This window comes from Thamnophis elegans, chromosome 14 (genome assembly GCF_009769535.1).
Source record: "Thamnophis elegans isolate rThaEle1 chromosome 14, rThaEle1.pri, whole genome shotgun sequence".
In the NCBI taxonomy this organism is placed as follows: Eukaryota; Metazoa; Chordata; class Lepidosauria; order Squamata; family Colubridae; genus Thamnophis; species Thamnophis elegans.
Genome location: NC_045554.1, coordinates 8,607,943 through 8,622,388, shown reverse-complemented (window position 1 = coordinate 8,622,388; position 14,446 = coordinate 8,607,943). Strand labels below are relative to the sequence as shown.

Sequence of the window (14,446 nt, the reverse complement as noted above, 5' to 3'; positions counted from 1 at the left end):
AATGAATAAATGAACATTTGGTCATTAGGCGCAGCAGGGGAAAATAATTCCAGTACAAGTATTCTCTAAAAATTATTCTAAACAGAGGACTATAAGGAGATCTATTTTAACAATCTGCAATTCTTTCCCGAGAACACTTGGCCAGAGCTGTATATCGCAAACACGAGGAGAAGCAGTTTGAGGACTTCATCCAGATGGTCGCACAGTTGGTGGCTACCGCAACAGGCAAAACTAATCTTAACGGCTCCTCCAGTCTTTTCATTAAACCAATAATGGGACAAATTTTGTAAGATGAAGCTTATGATCTTGTTGAGTTTGGGCTGGTGGGGAATTTAAGTAGGAGGACCCTCCCTCTGCTGCAAGGATAGCTTCTAGCAACCAGCTGCTCCTCAGTCTCACTCTGCCGTCTCTAAAATGAAATAAAATGGGCATTTGGTTATTATTCATTTGATTTCTGTAGCCGCCCATCTCACTTTTAGGTGACTCTAGGCAGTTTTCAGTACAGAGAGCCCCCAACTTAGGTCCACAACTGTGACCAGAATTTCCATCGTTAAGCAAGGCAGTTGTTAAGTGAATCATGCATGATTTTATGACCATTTTTGGCTGGGTGATTAAGCAAATCTGGGTTTCCCCATTGACTTTGCTTTTTGGAAGTCAGCTGTAAATGGTGATCACATGAGCCTATGACACTCTTGTGGCCAGCTAGTGAACTGTCAGCAGAGCCAGACAGTGAGGAGGTCGGGGAGGAACATGGGCCAGTCCTGGAGGTTGGGGAAGGATCGGATGAGGGCTCTGTATCAGAAGCAGAGACGGGGCTGAGGCTGTCTGGCAGTGATCAGGTGCCTACGGAGCTAGACAGCAGTGAGGCAGAGGAACAGCTGGAGCCTGTTCCCAGTGTGCGCATGCGCAGAGCTGCCAGAAGAAAAGAACAACTCAGAAATCAGGGTAGACTTGGGGGTAAAGTCACAGGTGGAAGGTGATTGGCCCCTCCTATAGGAAACAAAAGAGGAGCGAAAGGGGAGGGGACTTTTGCAGAGACAATTTGTTCGTTCGGTCGTTAGATTTATTTCAGGAGTGCAAAGATCTGTCCGTGAATCTCAGAGACTCTGTGCCCAAGTCTTTCCTTGCACAGTGCTTCATTTGGGAAAATATTTATGTGGCAGCTTTCCAAGATAGATAAGGTTTGTGGTCATAAATACTCCTTTGAAAGACTGTTTGCCAGGCCTTTGCTGAATGTGAAGGAGAGGCATTCACATTCTTTTAATAAATGGGGTTTTGTCGGGACCAGGACTCTGCCTCATGCTTTTTGGGGAAGCCTAGCTCAGAACAGACACTGCAATTGTTGTAAAGAGATGTGGGTTGCAAATTGCCCATATTTGGCCATGGGGATACTGCAACCGTCAGAAGTGATTGTAAGTCACTATTTTCAGGGTCAAAGTAACTTCAAACAGTTGCTCCACAAACAGTTGTAAGCTTGCAATGACTGTAATGTGACAGACATTTGAGTGGGGAGGTATGACAGTTCTAAATCAACAGCTTTAAAATCCCTAATTTATTTAGTGGTGTGTTGGGGAGTGTGGGATATCTTACCACACTGAAGGGGCATCTCTATCGGGACGAAATTCCGGTTGCAGAGATGCCTGAAGGCTGCAGCTAAGTTACAGGCGGCTTTCACGCTTTGTAGTTCACACAGATCACTTTTGCACCAGTGATAGAACGGTTCAGGATTCACCTTTTTTTCAGAAAAGGAAGAGAAAAAACATTCAGACCTTTATGGGGTAAATGTAGCATTCCCCTTTCATCTGGCTCGAGTGAAGAACATCTGTTTGAATGAGCTTGTAAAACACAGATCAAGCAGAAATGATAAAAAAGCACAAGTATTTTTTTTTAAGCAGGAAAAGAATGATGGAGGGAGGAGGGAGGGAGAGAGAGGGAGGGAAAAAGGAAAGAAAGAAGAAAGAAAGAAAGGAGGGAAGGAGGAATGAAGGAAAGAAAAAAGGAAAAAGAGAAAGAAAAAGAGAAAGAAAAAGAGAGAAAGAAAAAGAAAGGAAAGAAAGAAAGGAGGGAGGGAAGGAGGAATGAAAGAAAGAAAAGGAAAAAAAGAGAAAGAAAAAGAGAGAAAGAAAAAAGAAAAAGAAAGGAAAGAAAAAAGGGAGGAAGAAAAGAAAAAGAAAGAAAAAGAAATAAAATGAAAGAAAGGAAAGAAAGAAAGAAAGAAAGAAAGAAAGAAAGAAAGAAAGAAAGAAAGAAAGAAAGAAAAGAGTCATGGATGCAAAATACAGAAAAGAACTTTTAAAACAATAGCGTCCCTTTTTTTACAGCAGTTATAATCATAACTATAAATGTACCTTTTACTCTGAGGTTACAACATATAATCATTGAGCAGGAAGGGACATTGGAGGTCTCCTAATCCAACCCCCTGCCAATGGCATAATCTATTTTTTCTTATCATCCAATCCCTAAATCACTATACAGTACATCATTAGCATTATATTCTTACCACTCCAAAACAATTCCCGAAAGGTGAAGCGGAATCTTGGAAAAACGTCTGGCAGATTTCAGCGCTCTGCACATTGACGCAAGATTTGTCATCTCTCTTGACTTCACTGCAACGGCCGTCCTCCACCTTGGTGGAGAAAATCAAACACACCAGAGTCAGTATAAACAATTCAGAGCACGCATTGCCTAGCTTATGCCCGCCTTGAAGGACAAGGTTATGTTGCAGAAAATGACAGGCTTTAGACTTCTCAGGATACAGGAAAAGTTTATTTGGCAGCCAGGTTCAGAAAGCTAGCCCATGGCTAGCATTGCATGTTCTGAACAACATTATCGAAGCACGCGTTCTTATACATTCTCAAAGGCAGCGTAACAGAGAAACACTTAACTCATTTCTTAGTGGTTACCTTGAGGAGAAAACCTTATAAGGAGATGGGGTCTTACTTCTCCTTTTGTTTATGGAGTACGTGTCATTAACGAACTTTAATTGAACCTTGGACTTTTGACATAGGTTTTGACATAGGGACGTTGGTTTAGAACATCTTGAGGCTAGTGAATGGTGACACTTCCTTTAAGCAACTTCTAACTGTCCCTGTTATTCTATGTCTTCATTCTTTAATTTTTAATCCATATTTTACTCTACTTTAGTTATTTACCCAGAAGGAATGGCTATGCATTCAGTAAATATCCCATCTCTAAAGAGACCAGCCATTTCATTCATATCTTATGAGTTTCATCTTCAGCGCTTCTAGAGAGGAAGAAAGCTTGGCATTCGTTTTGTTGCTACTTTCAACTCTTTCTTGACTAAATCTTCAGGTTATGACCGCAATCGAGCCCCAAATTATCTGTGATCAGGGGGCCAGCATGGCTATATGCCAAAGGCGCATGGAACACTGTTGACTTCTCACCAAAGTGGTACCTATTCATCTACTTGCATGCTTTCGAACGGATAGGTGGGCAGGAACGGGTGCAAATGACGGGAACTCACCACATCATGCGGCACGTGGTTCTCGAACCCAGGGTTTCCAGCTGACAAGCTTAGCATCTTTAACCATTCAGCCATTGCAGCCCTATCTTATTGCATCTTTTCTTTTAGGCTACTAAGGTAATTTATTTATTTATTTATTTATTTAATTAGCTTGTACGCCGCCCGCTCTCGGAAGACTCAGGGCGGCTTACAAATAAAAAGGGAAGGGGGGGGATATAAAAAATAAAAACAACAATTAAAAATTCAACAACATTCATGACTTAGGATGGGGCTGGATAAATCAACAGCCCCAGGCCTGCCGGAACAGCCAGGTCTTGGTCACTTTGCGGAAGGCTGGAAGGGTAGTAAGGGTCTGGATCTCAACGGGGAGATCGTTCCAGAGGGCCGGAGCAGCTACAGAGAAGGCCCTCCCCCGGGGGGTTGCCAGCCGACATTGACCGGCAGATGGAATCCGGAGGAGGCCTAGTCTGTGGGATCTAATAGGTCTTTGGGAGGTAATTGGCAGGAGGCGGTCTCTCAGGTAGCCAGGTCCGATACCATGTAGGGCTTTAAAAGTAACGACTAGCACCTTGAAGCATGTCCGGAGACCAATGGGAAGTCAGTGCAGCTCGCGGAGGATAGGTGTAACATGGGTGTACCTAGGTGCACCCACAATCGCTCGCACGGCTGCATTCTGGACTAGCTGAAGTCTTCGAACACTCTTCAGGGGCAGCCCCATGTAGAGCGTGTTACAGTAATCCAGTCTTGAGGTGACGAGGGCGTGAGTGACTATCCGAAGGGCCTCCCGGTCCAGATAGGGTCGCAATTGGTGCACCAGGCAAACCTGGGCAAAGGCCTCCCTGGTCACAGCCGACAGGTGATGTTCTAGAGTCAGCTGCGGATCCAGGAGGACTCCCAAATTGCGAGCCCTCTCTGAAGGACGTATAATTTCACTCCCCAGGCTAAGAGATGGAATTGCTGGACCATCCTTGGGAGGGAGCATCAATAGCCACTCAGTCTTGTCGGGATTGAGTGCAAGCTTGTTCGTTCCCATCTAGTAAATCCGAAGAGCCAGCGCTGTCTGAAGACGTCTCCATGGTCATGTGGCTGGCATGACTAAATGCCGAAGGTGCACAGAACCTTCCCAAACCTTCCCTGATTTTTTCTACTTGCATTTTTACATGCTTTCGAACTGCTACGTTACGCGGCACTAGGGATTCGAACCGCCGAACTGCCGACCTTCTGATCAACAAGCTCAGCATCTTTGCCACTGACCCACCGTGTCCCTCTTTTAGGCTACTAGTGTTCAGTATTTCCACTGCCACATACCTGCCATGCTTGTATGAATTCTGACAAGCTCTTAGCCAGGGAGTGGTCAGGAAGCATCCATTCGTTGCCAGCTTCATTATCGTTGGTACCAAAAAGACCAGCAGACACACCTAGAAAGAACAGGGGGGAAAAATGGAATCCCTGCAGATTACAACGGCAGCTTTGGCAGAATCAGAGAATGTCCCGTAACTGCTATATTATTCTAATTTTCCAAGAAGGCATTTAAGAACACTCATTCATATAAATATGAATAAAGATAAAGAGAATGCTTTGGTCACCACGATATAAAAAAAAGATGTGGAGGCTCTAGAAAGAGTGCAGAGAAGAGCAACCAAGAGGATTAGGGGACTGGAGGCTAAAACATATGAAGAACGGTTGCAGGAACTGGGCGTGTCTAGTTTAATGAAAAGAAGGACTAGGGGAGACATGATAATAGTCTTCCAATATCTCAGGGGTTGCCCCAAAGAAGAGGGAGTCAAGCTATTCTCCAAAGCACCCGAGGGCAGGACAAGAAGCAATGGGTGGAAACTAATCAAGGAGAGAAGCAACTTAGAACTGAGGAGAAATTTCCTGACAGTGAGAACAATGAATCAGTGGAACAGAAGTTGCCTCCAGAAGTTGTAAGTGCTCCAACACTGGACATTTTCAAGTAGATATTGGATATCCATTTGTCTGAAGTGGTGTATGGTTTCCTGCCTAAGCAGGGGGTTAGACTAGAAGACCTCCAAGGTCTTTTCCAACTCTGTTATTCTATTCTATTCTATTCTATTCTATTCTAACCATTTGTCTGAAGTGGTGTAGAGTTTCCTGCCTAATCAGGGGGTTGGACTAGAAGATTTCCCAGGTTCTATTCTATTCTATTCTATTCTATTCTATTCTTATATTCTATTCTATTCCATTCCATTCAATTCAATTCCATTTTTCCCTTGTTCTATTCTATTCTATTTCCTTCTATAACAATATAAAGGATTGGACTAGAAGACCTCCAAAGTCCCTTCCAACTCTGTTATTCTATTCTATTCTATTCTATTCTACTCTACTCTATTCTACTCTATTCTATTCTAACCATTTGTCTGAAGTGGTGTAGGGTTCCTGATTAAGCAGGAGGTTGGACTAGAAGACCTCCAAGGTTCTATTCTATTCTATTGCATTCCATTCCATTTTTCCTCTGTTCTATTCTATTTCATTCTATAACAATATAAAGGGTTGGACTAGAAGACCTCCAAGGTCCCTTCCAACTGTGTTATTCTATTCTATTCTATTCTATTCTATTCATATCTGAATGCTTCATACAAACCATGATGCCATCCATCCAAGGTAAAAGTGCAGAAATCGTAACGCAGGTCACAAAAAACCAAGGCTCCATCAGCTGCAGACATTTCAACATGGTTTGTGTCCAACTGGATGATGGTACCATTTCCTTGGAGAGGGACGTCAAAACTTCCGCAGTCCTTCAACAGCGAAGTGTTGTATTCCTTGTAGATCTGTTTGAAAACATTTTTTTAAAAAAAATCCAGCTTTGGGGTGGGTGGGTGGAGGAATCCCCCCCTCCTGAGGAATGAAATATTTTGAGGAATATTTAAAAAGGCAGGATAAAATATTTCCCCTAAAAGAGAAATAAAAAAAATCTTAAGGGAGACAGAAACTCAGAGCCCCACATTCCTGCCCCCAAGAAGATCCTGAGCTGGGGCAGCTTTTAGATATGCAGATTTGGTAATCCATTCAAGACAGGATATTCCAAAAATCCCTGCAGTAAAGTCTGAATCAAGGCAAATTAGCCCTCACTCAAGATCCAGTACAGGAAAAAGCCATTAAGCCCCATTCATTACATCACCCTCCAAACTTCAACCAAACCTAGCTCAGACAAAGACCTAGGATTTGTACTTTGCCTATAGAGCCAGGGATGACCCCATCATAACTCCTACAACAGCCAAAAGAATTACATGTTCTTGCACAGGAACAGGAAGCTCAAGTGCAAAGCCCAAGAGAAGGTTTAAAAAAAACTCCCACTCTCAACTCCATGTAGTCAGCTGCACCCAGAACTACAAGCATGTGGTTCTGCTTCATCATTAAACCATCTTTCCAATCAGCCCTCATGTTTCCAGTGTCTTTCTCCCAGCTTGGAACTGAACCAGATGGATATTTCTTCCAACAGGGAGATTGCTTACAAGAGGCTCAACACAAGCCAGTAGAAATATAGGGATGGTTTAGGTTACTTTTAAATCTGAGCTGAGTATGTAGGCTGAGTCTCTTTCCCAACCTAAACTGAACTCAAGTTAGGGTTGATCTAGGTGATCCAATCTAGATCCAACCTAGAGCTAAAGAAAAATTGGGAGGACAATTAATCAGTGGAATGGCTTGCCTCCTGAAGGGTTTTATCACTGGAGGTTTTCAAGAAGAGATTGGACAGTCATTTGTCTAGAATCGTATCGGGTTTCCTGCTCAAACGGGGTTGGACTAGATGACTCCCAAGGTCCCTTCCGACCCTATTGTTCTGTGAGAATCAAGAAATATAGCCTATTAATCTATCAGATTCAATAAGCCCTATGAATAATGGAAGGCCTCAGAAGAATAGCAATAGCAATAGCAGTTAGACTTATATACCGCTTCATAGGGCTTTCAGCCCTCTCTAAGCGGTTTACAGAGTCAGCATATTGCCCCCAACAACAATCCGGGTCCTCATTTTACCCACCTCGGAAGGATGGAAGGCTGAGTCAGCCCTGAGCCGGTGAGGTTTGAACAGCCAAACTGCAGCTAACAGTCAGCTGAAGTGGCTGCACTCTAACCACTGCGCCACCTCGGCTCTGAAGAAAGAGCTATGAACCAAAGTTTTCAGCTAGGATGGATGATTTCAAAATTTACCAGAAATGTTTGTAATCCTGCTGAACCGTTGCTAACTGTGAAATCTGTTGTTTTGCAAAATAGGCACTTGTATGGATTCATGTAAAACAGGAAGAAAGAAACTGTTGGAAATGAGGAATTGAATGTCATGTACACAGGTGTTCACAGAAAGTGACAGTTAGTGAAGTTGTGAAGCATGTAATGTGGTTAGAAGAATAGTATAAAACATAGGGTCCAAGATCAGTTTGGAGCGCTTTGATTTATAGCAGTCCTTGTAAGACTTGCTATTTCTCACTGACCCACTGCAATTGTGTGTTCATGAAGTGTATCACTGCTGTTATATCTTTTATATCTATTCATTTCTAATGTTCCAAATTATTAGAAATAATAAACCTCTGATCTTAAAGTAAGAATTATTACTTGTGTTGTTGCCTTTGTTTCCTATTGGGATTTTCTTATGACAGTTCTATCTTCTATCTTCTTATGAACCAAAATTCTTGGTTTAGTGCCTTGGGATTTGTGTTATGTTATTATCCAAAATAGAGAAGGACGGATGGTTGACTTGATATACATATCGGACATTAACACAATTGAACGAGTCCAGTGATATTTCACGAGAATAGTCCTCCGCTCCACTGCTCGTAACAGGATACCTTATGCCACCAGGCTTGAAATTTTGGGCTTGGACAACTTCGAACTACACTGTCTACGGTCCAGGGGTGGGTTGCTAATCCCGTTCCAACCGGTTCGGTTGGAACGGGGGCGGCGGCGTCCTCATGCACGCGTGCAGTTCACGCATGCGTCTTAGTGCCTGCGCGATGCTCCAGCTACTCGCGGAGACTCGCGCAGGTGCTGTATGTGCCATCCAGCTGCTCGTGGAGAATCGCGCAGGCGCTGTATGTGCCATAAGCCTGCGTGGAAGCACAGAAGCCTTCAAAGACCGGTAAGGAGCGCGGGTGGGCGGGTGGGCCCTTCGCCGTTCCCGGAAGTTACTTACTTCCGGGTTCACCGACCAACCGGTTCGTGGGGACCGCCGTGAACCGGTTGAAACCCACCCCTGCTATGGTCTGACCTAAGTGTAGTACATAAAATTATCTACTACAATATTCTACCTGTCAACGACTTCTTCAGTTTCAATCCCAACAACACACAAGCACACAATAGATACAAACTCAAGGTTAACCGCTCCAAACTCAATTGAAGAAAACATGACTTCAGCAACAGAGTGGTCAACGCCTGGAATGCTCTACCTGAATCAGTGGTTTCTTCCCCAAATCCCCATAACTTTAACCTTAGATTGTCTACTGTCAACTTCACCCATTCCTAAGAGGGGGCGTGCATAAGTGCACCAATGTGCCTACTGTCCTTGTCCTAACAACCCCATTTATTCATATCCGTTTCATGTATTCATAATCTTGTATGTACAGTACTTATATCTAATGCCTTGTACATGCTTGACAAACAAAGAATAAGTAAATAGATAAATAAAATATCACTGGGTTGGAAATATAAAAAAATAGTTAAAAAAAAAAGCTTAGATGCGCCATTGATTAACTTGAGCATTTCCATCCATCCACTGTCAGGCCCGCAATTATATTCCTTTTAGAATTTTGGCCTCCCACACTTTCTCTTATTTCATTATGCTGTTTCATTAGTATAGTTGATGGGAGGGGGGAATAGAAAGGAGTAGGATTGTGGAATGTGTTGTTGTCATTCTTTTCTAGAAGACCAAGGTCATCTTTTGTCTCCTCACTTTTACACCTGACCGGAAGCAGCTGGGTGGAGATGCCAGCATGGAAGAAGAAGATTGGACCATGTGATGGATTTGTGGGTGTGGGGACAAGATCATGAACTTTTAACTGGGTGGAATCCCAGGAAGTTCTTTAGACTTGGGATTCCACAGATGTGCTAAGATGTTTGATTTATTAAATTGGAACTTTAAGGATCGTTTTGCCTTGGACTCTGATTTAATTCTACATGATACTTGGAACGCTGGCATCCATTTTGCTTTTGCCTGGACTGATAACAGCTAAAACTTTAAATCAAGTTCCATTTTTTTTTTTTTTACCTTCTGTTCGGGATAAATGACGACAGCTCTTCTCTTCATGTTGAGGTAGAGAGACCTGTCCGCACTACTGCTCTGGTTTAGGATGACAGTAAAGGCATTCTGGGAAAAATCTTTGGCCAGCAGCAAACTGCAGTTGGAGGTCAAGCTGTACATTTTCCCATCAAATGTCCATAGGTGCTTGGTGCCCATCAACAAGGCTTGATCTGGGTGGAAATCCAAACAGAACATCACGCAGTTACTGCAGGGGGCGGGGTCCAATCTTGGCCACTTTAAGACCTGTGGACTGATTTCAGCTCCCAGAATTCCCCAGGCAACATGGCTGTTTTCTCAGAAAAAGATCAGGCTTTGGGCCATCCCGATTAAACCCTAATATTATTCTGGAATGTGGCATTGAAATCGGATTCTACCCTCCCTAACAGTCTTTCAGACAAGTCTTCATTGTCTAGAAGCCATCTAGATCCCTCCTCCTTTACTTACAGAATGGAAGTGTTTATAATTTAGAACAAGGGTGTCCAATCTTGGCCGTTTTAAGACCCGTGAACTTCAACTCCCGGAATTGAGGTTGATAGGGGTTGAAGCAGTGGTGGGTTTCAAAAATTTTTAGAACCTCTTCTGTAGGTGTGGCCTGCTTTGTGGGAGTGAATTGCTGGCCATGTGACTGGGTGGGAGTGGCCTGCCAACCATGTGAGTGAGTGGGAGTGGCTTGGCAGTCATATGACTGGGTGGGTGTGGCCAACTTGTAAAATGTGGTGAAACTCACTTAACAACGCTTTTACTTAGCAACCAAAATGTTGGCTCAGAAACTCTGGCATTGAAGAGTGCAAGTCTTAAAGCTGTCAAGTTTCAAGACCCTCGCACTCCCAACCCTTTAGAAAAAAACCCCAGAGGTGTTTTCACACTTGACAGCGTTAAGACTTTAAGGTTCAGATAGGACTCTTAGAGGCGGGCGGGGTGATTGGTGAGCCAGCCAATCACTGAGCGGTGGGCGGGGCAAGCGTGGTGTTGATGGGTGGGGGGAGGAGTTGGAACCGGTTCTAAACGGCACGGTAGATTTGTGGAACCTCTTCTATAGAAGAGGTTAGAACTGGCAGGAACCCAACCCTGGGTTGAAGTCTGTAGGCCTTAAAGTTGGACACCCAATTTTAGGTCCAAGGTTGGACACCACTAAGTTGCTTATTGGTCCTGTAGAGCTCCTTGTGGTGAGGAAGACCTCTTCAGTGGGGAGGGGGAAACACACAACCACCATTCAGGGGTGGGATTGAAATTTTTAAGCAACTGGTGCTCTGCCCAGTTGGTGGGTGGGTGTGGCCTTCTCAGCTTCCTGCACTAGATGGGGGGGGGGATTTTCACCCTCCCCAGGCTCCTTCGAGGCTTTCTTCAAGCCTTTGGGAGGGTTCCGGAGGCCCTCCGGAGGCCGGAAATGAGCCCCTTTTCAAACTTCCGGAACTTCCCCGGAGGCCCATTTTTCACCCTTTTTTCACATTTGGGGAGTCACACATCCAGAGTCTCATGCTGTAATCCAGCCAAGCTGCATAATCTGTTTCAACTTCTCCCAGAATATGCTGATGGGGACATGAAAGGAGGCCCTCTGGAGGCTGGAAACGGGCACGTTTCCGGATTTCCTGAACTTTTTGGATGCCCATTTTTCACCCTCCCAGAGCCTCCGTGTGCGCCTTGCACTTACCTGGCATCCAAAATGGGCTGCATGAAGTCTCCTGGGAGGAGAGGGGTGGGGTGGGCAGAGCCAGTCCTTCCAACTACTGGTTCAGCGAACCAGATGCAAAATTAGCATCCGATTTGCTCCAAACCAATCTAAACTGGCTGAATCCCGCCCCTGACCATGTTACAAACAAACCAGTGGTGGGATTCAAATAATTTAACAACTGGTTCTTTGCCCTAATGATCAGCTGGGTAGGCGGGTGGTCATGTGACTGGGTGGGCGTGGCCAACCCAACATCACTCACGTCGATGGGGGCTTCGCCTTAGCTGTGACAATGTAATAAGGGTTAACTGGAGAGGCAGTTTCTGTAAGCAGGGCAATAAAGATGAGGCTAGAAACAACACTAGAATCTTTCCTTCCTGCCTTCCTTACAGGATTAGCCCTAGAAAGTAGGGGGGAAAACAAAAGATTTCTTCCAACAACCGGTTCTCCCAACTGCTTAGAAAGTTAACAACTGGCAGTGGTGGGATTCAAATAATTGAACAACTGGTTCTCTGCCCTAATGATTTCTTCCGTGAACGATCAGTTCACCAAACTGCTCAGAAAGTTAACAACCGGTTCTCCCAAAGTGGTGCGAACTGGCTGAATCCCACCACTGAAACAGACAAACAAACACCAGATCCATCCTCATCCCCTTTCAAGAGCTGCAAAAGAAGCAGAGGGATCAAAACGAACCTGATCTGGAGCACTTACGTTCGAAAGGGCTCTCCATGATGGCTCGCTTGAATTTGTAATATTCCGCAGCCGGATTGATGTGATAGAGGCCTCGAAGGGGCTTCATGACTTTCTCTTCAATGATGCGGTTTGTAAGGTTGATCAGGTCTAGCGTGGCCTCTCCTTGGGGCAGGGCAGGCCAACTCAATGCCACGGAACAGTTCCTGCAAGGAACCCACATGGGTGACTTGAAGCAACTTTGGAAATGCATCCATAAAACTCAACAGCCTGCAGAACCCGTGATAGGCAGTCCTTGATTTACAACCACAACTGAGCCCATGATTCTGTTGCTAAGTGAGACAGTTGTTAAGTGAGTTCGGCTCCACTTTACGACCTTTCTTGCCGCAGTTGTTAAGTGAATCACCGCCGTGGTTAAATTAGTAGCACGGTTGTAAAGTGAATTCGGCTGTTCTGACCCGGGCTTCCTTAACAAGCATGGATCTTGGTCCTGGAAAAACCTCTTTAATTCCTTTCATTCACAGTCAGCAAGGCTTAGAAAACAGTCTTTCAGAGGAATATTTATCAACATGAACCTTATCTCGCTTGGTAAGCTGCCAGATAACTAGTTTCCAAATGCAGGGCAAGGTAAAACTAGGAACAGAATCTCTTATAGTCACAAACAGAACTTTCCACTCTTGAAAGAATTGTTTCCTGCAAAAACCCACTCCCTGTTCGCTCCTCTTTCGTTTCCTATGGGAGGGGCCAATCACCTCCAAGGTGTGGCTTTACTCCCAAGTCGACCCTGCTTTCTTAGTTGTTCTGGTCTTCTGGCAACTCCGTAAATGCGCACACTGGGAACAGGCTCCAGCTGTTCCTCTGCCTCACTGCTGTCTAGCTGCCTCTCTGCCTCTGACACAGAGCCCTCCTCTGAGCTTTCCTCAGCCCCCAGGACTGGCCCATGTTCCTCCCCAACCTCCTCACTGTCTGACTCTGCTGCTCTGCTGGCTGACGCCGGACCACCCATGATCCTGGGACACTGTGAAGCCGTCATAAATGTGAGCCGATTGCCAAGCTCCCAAATTCTAATTGCACGATCGTGCATCCATAAAACTCGAGGGCCTGCAGAACTCATTATAGTGGCCCCCAACCTAGAACCTCAATTGAGCCTATAATTCTGTTGCTAAGCAAGACAGTTGTTAAGTGAAATTTTGCCCCATTTTACGCCCTTTCTTGCTGCAGTTGTTAATTGAATCACTGCAGTGGTTAAATTAGTAACACAGTTTTAAAGGGAATCTGCTTCCCCGTGGACTTTGCTTGTCAAGTCACCAAAGATGATGAAGTAGAATTAGAACAACAGTGTGGGCAGGGACCTTGGAGGTCTTCGAGTCCAACCCCCTGTTTAGGCAGGAAGCCTTATATCGTTCCAGACAAATGGCTATCCAACATCTTCTTAAAAACATCCAGTGTTGGAGCATTCATAACTTCTGGAGGCAAGTAGTTCAACTGATTAATTGTTCTAATTGTCAGGAAATTCTTCCTTAGTTCTAAGTTGCTTCTCTCCTTGATTTGTTTCCACCCATTGCTTCTTGTTCTGCCCTCAGCTGCCTTGGAGAATAGTTTGACTCCCTCTTCTTTGGGGAAGCCCCTGAGATATTGGAACACTGCTATCATGTCTCCTCTGGTCCTTCTTTCCATTCAACTAGACATACCCAGTTCCTGCAACCATTCTTTGTTTTAGCATCCAGTCCAGTGGTGGGCTTCAATTTTTTTTAGAACCTCTTCTGTAGGTGTGGCCTGCTTTGTGGGAGTGTCTTGCCAGCCATGTGACCATGTGGGAGAGGCTTGCCAGCCATGTGACTGGATGGGCGTGGCCAACTTGTAAAATGTGGTGAAACTCATTTAACAACCCTCTTGCTTAGCAACCAAAATGCTGGCTCAGAAACTCTGGCATTTGAAGCACGCAAGTTTTAAAGCTGTCAAGTTACAAGACTCTTGCACCCCTAACTCTTTAGAAAAAAAAACCCTCAGGGGTGTTCAAACTTGACAGCTTTAAGACTTGTGGACTTCAACTCCCAGAATTCCTCCTCCAGTCATGTTGGCTCAAGAACTCTGGCATTGAAGTGTGCAAGTCTTAAAGCTGTCAAGTTACAAGACCCTTGCACCCCTAACCCTTTAGGAAAAAAAACCCAGTGGTGTTCAAACTTGACAGCTTTAAGACTTGTGGACTTCAACTCCCAGAATTCCTCCTCTCGCTCTTCATCTTGATGATGTTCGGACGGACGGGGGGAGGGAGCTGGAACCAGTTCTAAATGGCACTGTAGATTTGTGGAACCTCTTCTCTAGAAGAGGTTAGAACTGGCAGGAACCCACC

The 14,446-nt window shown here is 44.7% G+C and overlaps 1 protein-coding gene across 1 annotated transcript in view; it reads right to left on the bottom strand.

The window, feature by feature from the left end:
* Positions 1-1,400: 1,400 nt before the first annotated feature.
* The window catches only part of LOC116517843, a gene marked incomplete at its 5' end in the record, with an annotated part of 96,362 nt that continues 83,316 nt past the window's right edge, over positions 1,401-14,446 (bottom strand). Inside the window, 7 exons of the mRNA XM_032231015.1 lie at positions 1,401-1,483; positions 1,591-1,732; positions 2,501-2,626; positions 4,793-4,902; positions 6,090-6,276; positions 9,702-9,904; positions 12,115-12,299. Coding sequence (XP_032086906.1) covers positions 1,401-1,483; positions 1,591-1,732; positions 2,501-2,626; positions 4,793-4,902; positions 6,090-6,276; positions 9,702-9,904; positions 12,115-12,299 — 1,036 coding nt within the window. The remainder of the gene's footprint in view (positions 1,484-1,590; positions 1,733-2,500; positions 2,627-4,792; positions 4,903-6,089; positions 6,277-9,701; positions 9,905-12,114; positions 12,300-14,446) is intronic.